The 15717-nt window shown below is 34.9% G+C and overlaps 1 protein-coding gene across 1 annotated transcript in view; it reads right to left on the minus strand.

Annotated features, from left to right (window-relative positions):
* Nucleotides 1-595: 595 nt before the first annotated feature.
* Nucleotides 596-15717, minus strand: part of LUZP2 (leucine zipper protein 2) — a gene marked incomplete at both ends in the record, with an annotated part of 299358 nt that continues 284236 nt past the window's right edge. The window contains 3 exons of the mRNA XM_084237174.1: nucleotides 596-700; nucleotides 1399-1473; nucleotides 11123-11215. Of these exons, the coding sequence (XP_084093300.1) occupies nucleotides 596-700; nucleotides 1399-1473; nucleotides 11123-11215 (273 nt within the window). The remainder of the gene's footprint in view (nucleotides 701-1398; nucleotides 1474-11122; nucleotides 11216-15717) is intronic.

Here is a 15717-nt window from a genome sequence, read left to right on the forward strand (position 1 = left end):
TAATGAATTCTATTTACTTGACTAAATTTATTTCAGAATGGCTTTGATATTTTTAGACATGTCACAACATAATAATAAGTATAGCAATAGACACCCTCAAATAACAATATATTCAGATTTCAACCTTGAGAAAAGTGACTAAAATTGGTAAGTATCAAACAAAGTGATATAATTGCAATTTGTATTCCACATATAGCTGAGGCTCCACATTATATATATATATATATATATATATATATATATATATATATCAATTGATTTCAAAGATTAGATCTGAGAAGTACATGTACCCAAACAAGACAGAAGAAATAAATGTTATGTTGCATTTAAATTTGAAACAGATCAATTAATACTGGGCAATTTACTGATGACAACGACTATTTGTGACTGTGGGTATCCATTTTAATTAGGTTATTGCTTAAGGATCATAATTAGTTTGGAATATTTTGGAAAATTTGCAGACTACCTTATAAAGTTACATAAAATTGTGAAAAATTTGCATGCTTTAAAAACTTAGTATTTCCATCAACTCTGTGATCTAAAAAGAGTATGAAGACAATAGCAAATGAATGTTTTGAACACAGTTTCTTAGTATTTACAGTATCTTCTCTTCTCTAGTTGCCCTTCCTTCAAAACTGGTCAATTCCTTTTCCTGGGTTTTTTCTGACTTGCATTCAGTACAAGAAGGTATTTGCAATTTCTGTCAAACAATATAAAAACAACAATTAAGAGAGTGTAAGCAGACATATGTTCCAAGGTAAAAATTAAAATACTAACAGAATAGCAATGTAATCTTCATAAATATCCTACAGCAACTAATGCTAGACAAAGCCAAAACACATATAAATATGTTAATTCTTTCAGTTCATGAAAGTAAATTATTGTTTGTGTGCAAATGGCAAGATAACTCAAAAACTATTTTGAGAAAACTTAAAACTATTCAATCAATATTAATCTAATCCAAAAGTTGTACTATTGAAATAAAACCCGAGTATTATATTTTTAGTCAAAAGAGTGTAAATGGAAGCTCAGAACTAAGTTACTGTGTGGTGTTTGTTTGTGTAAGGGATATGTCATTCTTAACTCCTCAGCATCCCCAAACCTTTTTATCTTACTTTTGCCACAGGAAATATATTCATGTTTTTCTCTATTTTTGTTTTGCTTGTTGGTTGTGGGGGTAATTGGGGAGCACCTCCTTCACAATTATTCCTAGGACCTCAGATAATCAAACCAAATCTTAGTAGTCATGGAAAGGTCCAGAGTCACTAGGAAAAGAGAATATTAACCAATACAACATCCCTGCTTCAGCTAGAGTAAGAGAGAAAATTATTGAATCCATTGGATTCAAGAAGTGCTTTCTGACAATCAAAACAAAGTAACAAGAGAAAACATAAATACCTGCAGGGCAGTTTCTGATTTGCTACTGCTACTGGTTGGGGTATATTCGTGCTTCGTTGAACAGTTGCTGTCATTCTGTAAAAGTAGTAATTGAAAATAGATCAATGGACTATGGTGATGGTGCACAGGTGAACTGGTGGCGGGCATTTCACAGGGAAACCATACATTGTACAAAACTGAAGAATGGTATAATAATATATTAAAAATAAACAGCATAAAAAATGAAAAATAGGTCAATGAAATACACTGCTGAGGGGAGCAGCAGGAGAGACAGGAGAGGTTGCTATGCCATGTGGGTCAGCTCCCTGGCTGGGCATCGAACTCAGGCTGCAGCAGTGATAGATGGTAGTGCTAAGACCTGTATGCTGAAATTTGAAATCCATTTCTTCATAATGTATAAATGCATTATAAGGCTCTAAAAAGGAAATATGCTATAACCGCTTTCCAAATCTATTTGACCTGAAGGCACTTGTTTTGCTTATGGAGCATCCCTTGACCTCACCATCATGATAAATAAATATATCTTTAAATAAATAAATCCACACTTGCTTGCTCTCATGTGTTCTTTTATTAGTGCAAAGACAGCCAACTATCTGAGACAAGCCTTTGATCATTTGAACAATGAAGACTTATTAGATTTCAATATTAAAGAAAATGTTATGAGGCTGGAAGATACCTCGAGCCTTTTTGGATACTTTGATCTTCTAATGAACACTTTAAATTTAATCTTTTCTTTGTGCTTTGCAGGCATTATGGAAACTTCATGGTTGGGGTTCATAAAATTCTTAGTGTTTCTCAGAGAGGCAACAAATGTAAGGATAACACAATTATAACTTTCATCTGATAACTTTATAGGTTTTGATGAAGCAGGAATTCAATTGGTGAGAACATAAAGGTAAGTTTTCTTCATGGAGTTCTTTCACTCTTGCTGCAAATTATCACTCAGATTGTCAAAAATACTAGAAAACATAGTTAAAAAAGACAAGGAAATCTGACCTACTAACATTATAGTATAAAGATAGCATAAAAATATACATTTGGCCAAATGGTTAAAAGTGCTTCAGAGTAAAACAGACTTTGATGCAGTTAAAATGACTGTTCTCACAGATAAGCATTAACAAGTTTGACTCTCCAGTATTTCTTGCTATTTCCCCCTTGTTTGACAGGTTTGTCTTCTTGCATTCAAAGGAAAAGGGAGTTAAACAGCAGTTGCTGAAAAAGCAAGTGGAAGCCCACCTGTCTTTGTGCAAACCTCATTTTCTTCCCCTTTGCGGACTGAAGTCCATTTCCCCTTCTTTTCCCTTTGTATAAATAACCCTGCACCCTGCCAAAGAGCAGGACAGTGGTCTTTCAGACTTGAGTCTGCTGCCCTGCTCATTTGTGGACAAATTAAACCACTTTCCTTTTCCTCAAACTCTGTTTCCTTTCATTGGCTGAGGGAAACTGAGGTCTGCATTTGGTATCAACTTTGGTTCACATTTTGGCTCTGACATTTATTCACTGGTGATCTTGATCAAATAACTTGATTAGTTACTTATTTCTGCATATGTTAACTGGTTATCAAATGGGGCTACTCCTTCAAAGAGTTACTTTGAGGTTGACATGAGAAAAGACATAAAATTATTCAGTATAAATACTAACAAATAGTAAATATTTGTCATCTCTTACCCCCTCTTCTATTAGTAGTAGTAGAAGTGCTCACTTATATCACTAATGATTGCAAACAATATCAGGGAGTTGACAATGACATTACAAATGAAAAATAGGATGCGGCAAAATCAACAGTTATCAAAGTTAAGCAATTCTCACACAGGGATGAAGAGGAAAGGGGAGAGAGATAGGGAAGTAAAAGAAATAGAGAAGTAAGTTCTGACTTGAAGGAATGTAAGGACATTTAGTACTGACCCTATTTGACACTATAAATACAAATGATAAAAATTAATGTAAATAATAATTTCCTTTGGGAAGGAAAAAGATAAGAAAATAAAAATTATGCCAAGGTTATGCAAAATTGTGTTTATATATTTAATGATTTTCCCAATAAAATGAGTTTTTAGTTATGCTGGGAATCACTTAATCTAGTATGAAGCCAATGGGTCCTCTTCTAAGGAAGCTGTTTTGGAAATAACAAAGTAATACTTAAAACAAACTCTCTTCATTTAGAGAAGCTACATTACACAGTGAAGTGTGGTTACTTAGTGTGGTAACTATGGTCCCCTGGTGTCCCCTGGACAGACAGCTGCCCTGCCCTGCCCTACTCAGGCCCCCTCCCAGCAGCAAGTAGGCAGATCCCCTGGAAGCCCCTAGGTGTGGTGCTCTCGCTGGGGGGACTGAGAGAGCTGAGGCCAGGAGAATTTGGGTAGCGGAAAAGGCTGAGACATGGAACGGTGATTTTAAACAATATAGGAACAGAAGGAACAAAACAACTCCCAGGAAAATAGAAGGGTTTTACTGAAATGTTGCTGAGCTAGCCATCACCTGAAGTAAGATCCAGTTACAGGATAATAAGGCAACAGAAAAACAACCACCAGGAAACTTCCCGACCACCTAATGCCTAATCAATAGTCTGGCACATTGAACAACAGGAGGTCTGACAGCCTATAGTAATAAACAGGGTTGAAGTAAAAGGCAGTCTCCCTTGAAGCCCCTCCTGCTGTCAGAAGTTCTTTCCTCTTGCTTCAATACATCCACACTTGGGGGGCCTCCCTGGTGGTACAAGAGGTTAAGCACAGCGCTTTGAAGCTACCCTCAGCTTCTGCAGCATGAGTTCAATCCCTGACTGGCCAGGGAACTGACCCACATGGTGCAGCAGACCTCTCCTGTCTCACCTGCTGCTCCTCTCAGCAGTGTGTTTCAGTAGATCTGCTTGTTCTGTTCCCCACTCTGTCTCTGGTGAATCCGCTCACCCTCTGCACCTCTGGCCTATACCTTGGCTCTTGTATGCATAAATAAATATATCTTTAAATAAATAAATCCACACTTGCTTGCTCTCATGTTTGGTGTGATAGCTATTATTCTTCAACCGGTGCATATACTACCAGCATCCACTCTCTTAACAACTGCTGATTTTCTAAGAATGTCTTCAATTTAATGCCTTCTCCACGTTGGACTCTAAAGAAATTTATTATTATTCCATTGAATATTTGTTCAAAAATGCCATCAGTAGAGATGACTTTATTCAGTGAAGGTTTGGAATCCTTACCATTTTTACAGATACTCCCTCACATGTCCACTATTCTGGCCATCACTGGGACTTGTCAAGACATGTCCCCTTTTCCGCTCTAGTCAGGCCAACAGGACTTTGAAACTGGGTTAAATTTGTCAGACAGTAGATTTAAATACTTGGAATTGAAGTTTCAGAACTTCATGAATCCATTACTTAAATAAATTATACAACTTAAAAAAAATAATAAAAAGCTTTTTCCAGATGACTCACTTTTCTTTTTTGTGCTTGAAACCTACACACTGCATGCCATTAAAGAATGCCTAATTCCCCATCATAAGCAAAATATCTTTTAATTTTATCACACAAATGATCACATATCTCAACAAAAGTGGTTATAAATCTTGAAGAGTTTTCCCATTACATTCATTGACTAGAACTTGAGAATAACAAGAACATCAAAATTTATATAGTTTAATTGGTATATATTGATTAAGTAGCAGTCTTTGAGGATTATGTTATCTCAGTTTGTGAAAATGAAATTTATAGATAACAGCAGACAGTTCCTTTATGGATAAGGCTGTAAGCCATTTATCATGGAAACTATTCACTATGTTAGGCTCTAAATCTCTTCTGTCTTTCAGAGATCATAGGGTTTATATTTTTATTTCCTTTCTAGATTGCTGAATTAAACTATCCAACTTTCTCTAAACTTGCCTTTCTCAAATCCATTTGCAGTTCAGCCTCTAGACAAGTCTTTCTAACATGTAATTATTCATGTTAACTCACTGCATAAAAATCAAATAAAAAAAAAATCAGAATACCCCCCTATGAAAAAATTTGTAATTTCTTTCAAATCAAAAACAAACCAGAATATCTCCCCTATGAAAAAATTTGCAATTTCTTATAACCTATAAAGTGCTGATTTTTTTAAATAGCACATAAGATCCTTCAGAATATGGCTACATTTAGAGTTCCCTCTCCTAATGCTTCCAAACTGATAATGAATGTAACAGCCACATCACAGACTTGTTTTTCTTTACATATTACAGGCAAGTTCACATTTGCAAACTTTTATTCAGGCTTCTTTTTTTTTTTTTTTAAAGATTTATTTATTTATTTATACAAGCACTGGGTACAGTCAGAAGCACGGGAGGGTGAGAGAATTCACCAGAGCCAGAGCAGGGAACAGAACAAGCAGACTGACAAAATGCACTGCTGAGGGGAGCAGCGGGAGAGACAGGAGAGGTCTGCCGTGCCATGTGGGACCCTCACTGGTGGCTGGGGATCGAACCGGCGCTGCAGAGGCTGTGGGCAGCTTTGCAGCCCAGCGCTCAACCGCTGCGCCACCAAGAGGCCCTGTTCAGGCTTCTTTATGTTCCAAATATCCATAATACATTAACCATGTTGCAAACTCCCCACTATCATTTAATGAGTAATTTGAACTATAAATCCATAAGACTCTTCTGGTATTCAAAATTCTTTCCTCCTGTCTCTCAGGCCTCCCTTCTCCATAGAAAACATAGACAGTGCCAAGAAACGTATTACCTTTCTATTCTTTATCATGAATTCTTAGTAGGAACAATAGGAAGATTTTCTAGTTTCAAAGAGAAAGAAGCTTCTTGAGGAGATAAAATGCTACCTATATTGAAAAATATTCTGAACCAGCTTCCCCCCCAACAGTTCCCATTTGAACAAATGTTCACTTGGAAACCTGGGAGTTTCTATGGTTGATATAAAAATGCAAATCCTGCCCAAGTTTTCATGTTGATTCTCACCCTGATTGAACTAGTCATGATAACTGAAGAGGCAGACAGAAAAGACAGAGGAGATGGATAAGAGGAGGCAGCTAGAGACTGTTTTCTTAAACAAGTGAGATGTGAACTAGAAGCATGGCCCTCAGACTCACCTTGATGAACCACAGCAAAGGCTCACAAGATAAATTACTAAGCTTTAAAGGAATGAATTTCTGCCATCACATACTTACACTCACAAATTTTCTTTTTTAATATAAAACTATAAACACAGGAATTTTTTGTCACACTGATGTTTTCTTTGTCTCACTTCCCAAAATGACCTGTATAATTATGGACTTTTCAATCTTTTAATTCTTCCAGGTACAACTTGAAATTTTAAAACTTGGAAATATATAAAAATGCTGTCTCATCTATGACTTTTTAATGAACAGAATAATGTAGTGGCTAAACTCATGGGTCAGGGAGTCTGCTTTGTACCAATGCTCAAATTCTTAAATCTACTGTTTACTAGCTTTGATAAATTGCTCAATTTTTCTCAATCAAAATTTCTATTATTTATAATCTATGGAATAATTTTACTTTTAAAAGGTTTGTAAGGATTAAGTAAGAAAATGATTTAAAGCACTTAGCTCAGTGCCTCTAACCATGAAGTCTCATATGTAAAAGCAGCAATGATGATAATAAAGATAAAGAGGAATGCTGTACACAAACTGGAACAAAGCACCTGACACAGATGAGATCCTCAATAAATCATATTGCTAAATTGTATAAGATGGTAATTGTCAATATAATGATTTATACAGTCCTCTCAGTTTGGGAAACAGTGTAGTTAGAGAATAATTTTTTCAGCTGCATTTGCATTAATGCTAGACCAGTATGATATCCCTGAGGGGGGAAAAATATGATGTAATCACACTCAAAATTACAAATAATCATTAAAATAATAAACTTTCATTCTGCCAAAGCAGGGTCTAACACCAATATTTCCAAACCAGGAATCACATTCCCACTTTTCTTCATTCAGCCTATAAACTAAAATTGTAAAGACTGCAAGTCTGCTTAACTTCATATTTTTAACTTCAGGAGAAACAGAATAATCATCAGGTAAGATAAACATTTTGCTAGGTGCTGAAGGAAATACTAATATTTTTGTAGTCTCTCAAGTTGGTTATTATCTAATGCAAAATGGGAAAATGATACAAATAATCAATACACAAGATAGACTATGAATACAGCATAAACACATGTATAAACTAAGCACTATAAGACCCACAGGAGAAAGACATTCACGTTTCTTTCAGGGAAGACAGGAGAGGTCAAAGAATTATTGAACATATTATGCTTTGTATTTCCATATCACTTTTTGGTCACCATCATTATAATAAATATCAGCATGCTTATTGTTGTATTTTATTTACAAAATATTGTTGACCATTACTCTTCTGGTTTCTATATGATTTCTGCTAAGAAGTCACAGGTCCACTCTTGTACAAACTTTAAAAATGTGATAGAGGGGTAAATATGGAGATTTATGTCTAATATGAAAGCAGGAAATTGTTCTAGAGACCCTGGAATTCATGTACCATTCAAACATTAACTGGAGGCACTTGTTTCTTCTTAAAAAATACTACAGTAGAACAATAAAAAATACCTTGTATGAAGCCAATATCTTCAGATGGCTTGATGGGGTGTAGCTCATAATGAATGATATCTGGTCTCTTAGACCAATTGCAACAGGGTATGTCTTACCTAGAATATTTTGTTAACCAAGCCTCTGCCAACAACTCATCAAGTCCTTCAAATGTTACACACACAGACACACACACACACACACCCCCCACTGCATCTAACAGAAAACTAAGAGTTTATAAATCTTTTTAAAGTGAAAAGCTAGCATTATCTTCTACACAATGCTTTAGGGTTTATTTTTCTTCACAGTTTCTCCTCTCATTTCCCTATACAATGCTTGATGTTGAATAAACTCCCTTTGGTCAGGCACTTGCAAGCAGGTGTAATGACAAGGAGCTGAGCAAATGTTTTCTGTGCTAAACATAACCATCCTGACTTTTCATTTCTTCAGCCCATTAAGAAAAATGAAATGTTTGTTACTTTAGGATTTGGAAACATCATAAAACATATTAACACTGAGAATTATCTTAATCCCTAAGTGAAAATTCAAATAAAATGCTCAATGCCTTTGAGTCTTAATATGCTATTAAACAATATGAAAAAACATTTTTGAACTACAGGAGCAGGTACATCCTTTGCTTTCTCAATGTGACTCCAATATTCTCAATTAAGCAAGACTGATTTCAAAGTAATTTAAAAATGTCCCTAACTGGTCCAACATGCAGTGAAGCCTTTGATGATACATTTCCAGTTTTGTAAGTCTATTAAAAAAATGTGCAAAGGAATTCAGAGGTCATTTTCTTAAGTGACCCTGCTTGATTTACATAAGGCAACAAGTACAACAAAGAACCACAATGAGAAAAGCATATAGTCTATACTTCCAAATTTGGGAACTTGAACACAGAAGATACTGAACCTTGATATTAAAATCGCAGAGCAGGGCATCCCCTGGTGGCGCAGCAGTTGAGCGCTGGGCTGCGAAGCTGCCTGCAGCCTCTGCAGCACCAGTTCAATTCCCGGCTGCCAGTGAGGGTCCCATATGGCACAGCAGACCTCTCCTGCCGCCCGCTGCTCCCCTCAGCAGTGTATTTCGTCAGTCTGCCTGTTCTTTTCCCCACTATGGCTCTGGTGAATTCTCTCACCCTTCCATGCTTCTGACTGTACCCAGTGCTTGTATAAATAAATAAATAAATCTTAAAGAAAAAAAAAAGAAAATTGCAAGCAATGTTTTTAGAGTGAACTATTCAAGGCATCTATTATATAATATAATTGAATACAATGGACTTCCTATCTATGATATAAAGACATATGTCAAAGAAGGACAACAAAAATGGAAGAGGAGTGAAACTATCATACAACTAAGAAGAAAGTATGATTTTGAGCAATCTCATCTTCTCGCAAGTCCAAATATTCTTCTTAAGTAGAAATCCACTACTTTTCTGCTCTCCATTCTCTAGGTATAGTATTTTTAGGTTTTCGCAGGGTCAGAGACAAAGCTATGCTTCAGATTAAGCAAAAAGTAATCCTTTCTTCCCAAAACATCTTGAATTCTTCCTCTTTTGGAGTACACTGCAGAATGTTTTATTTTATTTTCTCATTGGTCTTCTTATATTCTAAATGGCATGGCTTTTATACATGTTCAAATATACAAATATTTGAAGGCCATATTGTTAGAAAATCATATTTTTAAATTCACTTTGGCAGCCAATAGGGGAAAAGATTGACTTGGTTCCCCTGTTTGTATTCTGCCCTATTTACATTGCTGTGGCTGCCTTCTTTTCTATCATACATGATTCCAGCAGACACTTTCTATTTTGTCAACTCATTGACAGTCTAACTTCAAATTTACAAAATACAATTGCTATCATTTGCTGTTTCTCAAATCCAGACATAGTGGATCGCTAATTGTGCCAAAGGTTCAGAATTAAATGTTCATGACTTACTATGAGTGAAAACAACCATAGGGTACAATTTCCATTTTTTCTATCATCATTTGCAGATTAAAAATATCCTGGCCTCCCTGATGGCAGAAGGGGTTGAGTCTTAGCACTATCAAGCTATCCATAGCCACTGCTGCAAGAGTTCGATCCCTGGCCAGATTGCTAACCCACATGGCACAGCAGATCTCTCAAGTCTCACCCACTGCTCCCCTCAGCAGTGTATTTCAGTAGATTTGCCTGTTCTGCTCCCCACTCTGTCTCTGGTGAGTCCTCTCACTCATCGCACCTTTGGCCAGTATTCCAGTTCTTGTACGCATAAAGAAACAAATCTTTGAAAAAAAATAAAAATAGGGCCTCCCTGGTGGCACATGGGGTTAAGAACCACACTATGAAGCTATCTGCAGCCTGTGCAGCATGAGTTTGATCCCCAGCCGGCCAGAGAGGAAACGCATATGGTGAAATACACCTCTCCTGTCTCACCTGCTGCTCCCCTCAGCAGTGTATTTCAGTCAGTCTGGCCTGTACCCCAGCTCTTGTATGCATAAACAAATAAATCTTTAAAAAAAAATCACCTGACTTCTAGTGTGATGTCTCTATAATTTTGGGCTTCATTGCTTTATGAGGAGAATGCTATAGAATCATATATTTGTTTTTAACATCTCCACAAATTTCTTGGGCTTCCCCTGGTGGCGCAGGCAGTTGAGCACTACACTGTGAAGCTGTTCACAACCTCTGCAGCGCTGGTTCAATCCCGGCCAGCCGGCAAGGGTACCACATGGCACGGCAGACCTCTCCTGTCTCGCCCGCTGTTCCCCTCAGCATTATATTTCATCATACTGCTTGTTCTGTTCCCCGCTTCGTCTCTGGTGAAGCCTCTCACCCTCCCATGCATCTGGCCTGTACCCCGGTTCTTGTAAAAATAAATAAATAAATCTTAAAAAAAAATTTCCACAAATTTCTTCCATGGGGTTATGGGAATGAGCAGCACTATGGAAACTTAAGTTCTTAAAAAACTTAAGAAACTGGTTACACTTCCCAATACTGTACCTGCGTGATTCACATCCACAGAATATTAGCTTTTTTCAAATTTAAATATAACATGTTTAGATCATAAATAAAGTATTTTATAATGAGTATTATATAAAGTTTCACCATAGCAAGAACTAAAATGTTAAAATGTGTATGTACTTGTATACAAGTTAAATGCTGTTAAAATTATTTCAAGTTAATCTTACATTTTCAGAATCACATGCAATGGGGTTTGGATTTTGTTCCACAGATGTTCCAACTTCAGAAGTCTCATTGTTTCCAGTAATGTATTCTTGAGGCTTGAAAGAAAAAGAGAGAATGAGAGAACATTTTAGACAAGAGAAACAGGTCCAACAATTAGATTTTCATATGGCTATTGCAAAATATGATACAATGGCAACATTACAATAAAAGAAAAATAAAGTGGATGCCTGCATATATCAGAAAACATAAAAATTGTACCTTAAACATTAATTTTAAAATTAAAATTAAATACTTTTTAGTTTTGTGTTAGTGATACCCAATGGGATTATTTTACCATTAGAAATGATTGTTTGCATAATGAGATTTTATTATAAAGATACTGTTTCTTCAAAACGAAGGATTCCTGTCTTTTCTCTTTGTTATAGCTCCTAGTATATATCACTATATCTGATAAATAGCAAATGCACACCTCATTTTTCAATAAGAAACTGTTTTGCAACATCTCACTATAGTTTATATAGAAGATTATACCCATAATAATATACCACTAATTTATAAAGAGCTGCTCTATACCTCTGGAAATAATGAATATTAATATAAAATTAATTCTTTAGGAACACTAAATTAAAAAAAAAGTTTTTGATGTCCTTGCCAAGGAAGGGTATATTATGGCAAATATAAGGCCTGGTCTAAGATTATCAACTAAAATATGTGTTACTTGGGCAGAACTGATTTGAATATGGTGCTATGCCCATCAGTATATGAGGGTATAATGTAGGCATTTTTGTGGGTAATAATGTGGACAAATATTAAACCCATTGAATGTTAACTTGCTTGGATCTGAAACTTGGATCTTAGCCAAACATGGAAGATGAAGAAAAGAGGATTCTAACTACTGGGGATCCAGGAAAACAAATGTGAGTCCTCCCACTAAGATGTGGTCTGGTCAGAGTACTCAAATCCCTTCTGTTTTCTCTCTGCTGCATTCTACACGGTGCTGTCCTAGGCAGTTATATTCCTTATTAAGGGAACATTCTTACAAAGTTAATACTTTTATGAAAACAACAACCAACAATACAATAAAAGAACTATATTATTATGTGGCAAAATATTAATAAAACTAGTTGTATATCAGAGAAAAATAATAGAAAACATAGCACCTTTGTTGACTAATTTCTATGTTGACCAAATATTTCGTTGTAGGTAATAACAATCAACCAATCAATTGAATATGCACAATTCATCTCTCTTTATCCATACACCTACCTGTCTGATTCACAGCCACAGAATATATGCTCTTTTCAAATTTCAAAAGATAATCTTTGATCTCAAAGAGCTCCCATTTGCTCCTCATTAACTGTTTATTAAGTAGTCTACCTTTCTAGTAATCCCTAATGTTATTCTGGAGACTTCTCACTCTCTCATGGCATGGTTTATTCCAAATATTGCTTTATATATCAAATTCTCCTAAGTCATCGGTGCATGATCAAAGTTAGGTCATTGGAACATCTATTCATGCAATTTGATATTGAGTGGATTAAGAAGCTACAAATGGTTAGGAACCTTAATTGTAATTGGGGGCCTCTGATTTGTTTCTAGAAAAAGACCCATCTTGGGTATCATGCTACCTAGTCTTCTGATGCAACCTTTGTTTATACCTATGCTAAGCTTTTTCTGTCTTCTTCTTGATAATATGAGACAGTGATGTTCCACCAATAAGTCCCTTAGTTTTAGTTTGGTAAGGATCAGCACTGTATGTATTCACAGAGATCTGAATAATCTGGGAGTCAAAAGGCAGCACATTAGCACTGAGATAGAGGTTTCCCATGGAAACCAGTGGGAGGGAAAACTAACTCTGCTAGGGAAATCTGAAACTATATTCCCTGACTCACTAATGATGGTGACTACATTTTAGGGTAAGTATTCACTCTCTTCTAAATATATAAATATGTCCATATTAGTAAAATTAAAGCTTTGATTAATTTTTGCTTTTTGCTGCTTTAAAGTTTTACTACTTCCTATTTTCCCCTGAAATAACTTAGGTTCTTTCCAAAATAATAAATTTTAAAATACATTAAAAATAAAATATTGTATGTTAGAATGAGATTAATTCTAATCAAAAGGATTTGAAGCAATATGCTGAGGTTAGAAAGCACACTTAAGACCTGTGTTTTAGAATTTAATTTACAATATAATAAGGGAAAGAGGAATTTGGGGAAAGGGCTCAGAATTCAGAAAAGGTAAAGTGGAGAGAACTTTAGAACAGAATAAGGTTTGTGGAAAGTTTAAAGTAGATGAACATCCTCTAAGGAGAAAGTAACAGAGTGTGTTACATGAAGCAATTGATGGATTTTACTTCAAGATTGAGGAGTTTAGACTTTATTCATTAAGTAATAGAGAACCTAGATGGTATTTAAGCAATATTTTTGTAACTTTTGACAGCCTTAGGTTTAATTACTCATAAAAACAGTGCTTATAAATCCTGTCATTGCCACACAATTCAGTTATAGTGCCACACACACACATAAACACATACTGTGATGTAGACTTAGAACAGAAAGGTTTCATGGGTAGATACAAATATCCAAGTTGATGATACATTATGAAATTAAAGTAATATCATGCATTATTTATTCAAGAGAATTATTCTAAATTAATCATGAGAAACAGAAAATTAGTGATTTCAAAATGTTTTAAATATGAATATTGCTGTACTAAACTTAATAACTATTCTTTTAGTAATACATGTTAATTAGTATTTAAAATGACAAATTCTTATTTATATTAGAAAAAATAATTTATCAATAGTTTACTCTCTCATAATTATCTAGCAATCATTAGGAAATAAATTGCTTTTGTACTGTGGTAGTTTTTGACAATTTTAAGGTCCTAGAACATCAGGAGCCTGATTGATATTACGTACATATCTGGGTGTTTGTGGCTCCCGTGTATAAGGAGGATGATAATGATAATGATAATGGAGCAAAAGAGTGCATTGATAAGCATTGCTAAAATGGGGAACAATTAGGTTATTTAGGGAGGTGTAAATACTTTTCTCAATTTTAGAGCTTTAAAATCATTAAAGTAATTAAGAAAATTCCTGAGTCCTGCATTTTCCTTTTTTCTTTTTGCCGTTATGCGGAGGTGGGAGGATCACAATAATATTTCTTATTTTTAGAGCCCTTGTCCTGTGTAAGAAAAACATCCATTGATGACCTAAATTGTATCCCAGCAATGGTCATGCTACCTTTTCAAAATGAAGAAACTACAATCCAACATTTAAGGGACTTTCCCAATTCAAAGGTAAGTAAATGGCAGAGCTCATTCAATTACACTCTCCTTAATTATAGTGAAATTTAATATTGGACTGTTGTAAAATTTAACTAGGGAAAATAATCTTTTAAGTCAATAAGCTTACATTCTTTCTACCTAAATTGCTTATACCACTCTGCAAAGAGAGAATCTCTAAAGCTTATTAAAAAGAAAAACTGTATTTACAATCTATTCACATTATAAACCATTATAAATGGTTTATAATGGCCAAACTTTAAGCAATCCATTTTCCTCAGTCAGCTAATTTGTGTTTATTTTTCATCCTTAGTAAACTCTGCATCAATTAAAGGCATTTAGTTGCAAGTTATGTAAATCCTAACTAAATATAGCTTAAACTCTAAGGGTTTATTATCTCACATTTGAAATCCTATAGTAGAGGAGTTCTCAAGTTGGTTAATTCTGCAATTCAATAATGACATGTGAACCAAAGAATTTTTTAGCTTTCTGCTATATTAGTTTCAGAATATCCCCCATAAAACTATAAGATGACTGTAGCACTTATGATTTAAGAAATTTCTAAATAATTTTACTGGTGATATACTACTTATATGCCTATTACGTATTTTATCTATTAAATGGTAGAGTATGACCAATAGAATAATTTTAAAAGTTATGAAGTTAGATTCCAGAGAAGTTATTTACTCAGAGATCATAGAATTAGATAAGGCTTCAAAAAATTCAAGTAGTCAATTTTGTAGGGGGTAATATTTGTGCTAGAGAAACAGAAAAGAAAATAGGGTTGGCAGTTTAGTAAATATAGAATCAAAATTGAAGCATATAATAACAGCAGAATCCATCCATTGCATCTATACATCAACAAAGAGGACAAATAAAGGAAGATATGATTATGTAACCATAAAAGGATGCTGAATGCTGCAATAAAGAGTAATTCTTCATATCAAGAAGAAAAGAAACTTGTTCTAAAAAAAACTTACACTCAGCTTCAGAAATAGTGTCTGCAAACAGGCAGGGTATAGCTGATTTTTCTGGAGGAAAATTTGGTCAGCTCAAAACTGGAAGATTTACTTTATTAGTAAATCATACATGGAATATGTTTTTCCCAGACACTTTTCTTAACAATTCTCAGGAAATGGCAGTAGTCCTATTAGATAGAGTAGGTGATATTAGACAAAGTAACTATCCACAAAAATGAAGGAGATTTTTGTTGCTGTTCCTTTCTGCACCTATCATGGTAAGACTGCTATGGAAATATTCCCACTTTCATACATAAAAATGTTAGATTTCAGAAACACAATGGGTTTTT

This window comes from Talpa europaea (assembly GCF_964194135.1).
Source record: "Talpa europaea genome assembly, chromosome: 1".
Classification (NCBI taxonomy): domain Eukaryota; kingdom Metazoa; phylum Chordata; class Mammalia; order Eulipotyphla; family Talpidae; genus Talpa; species Talpa europaea.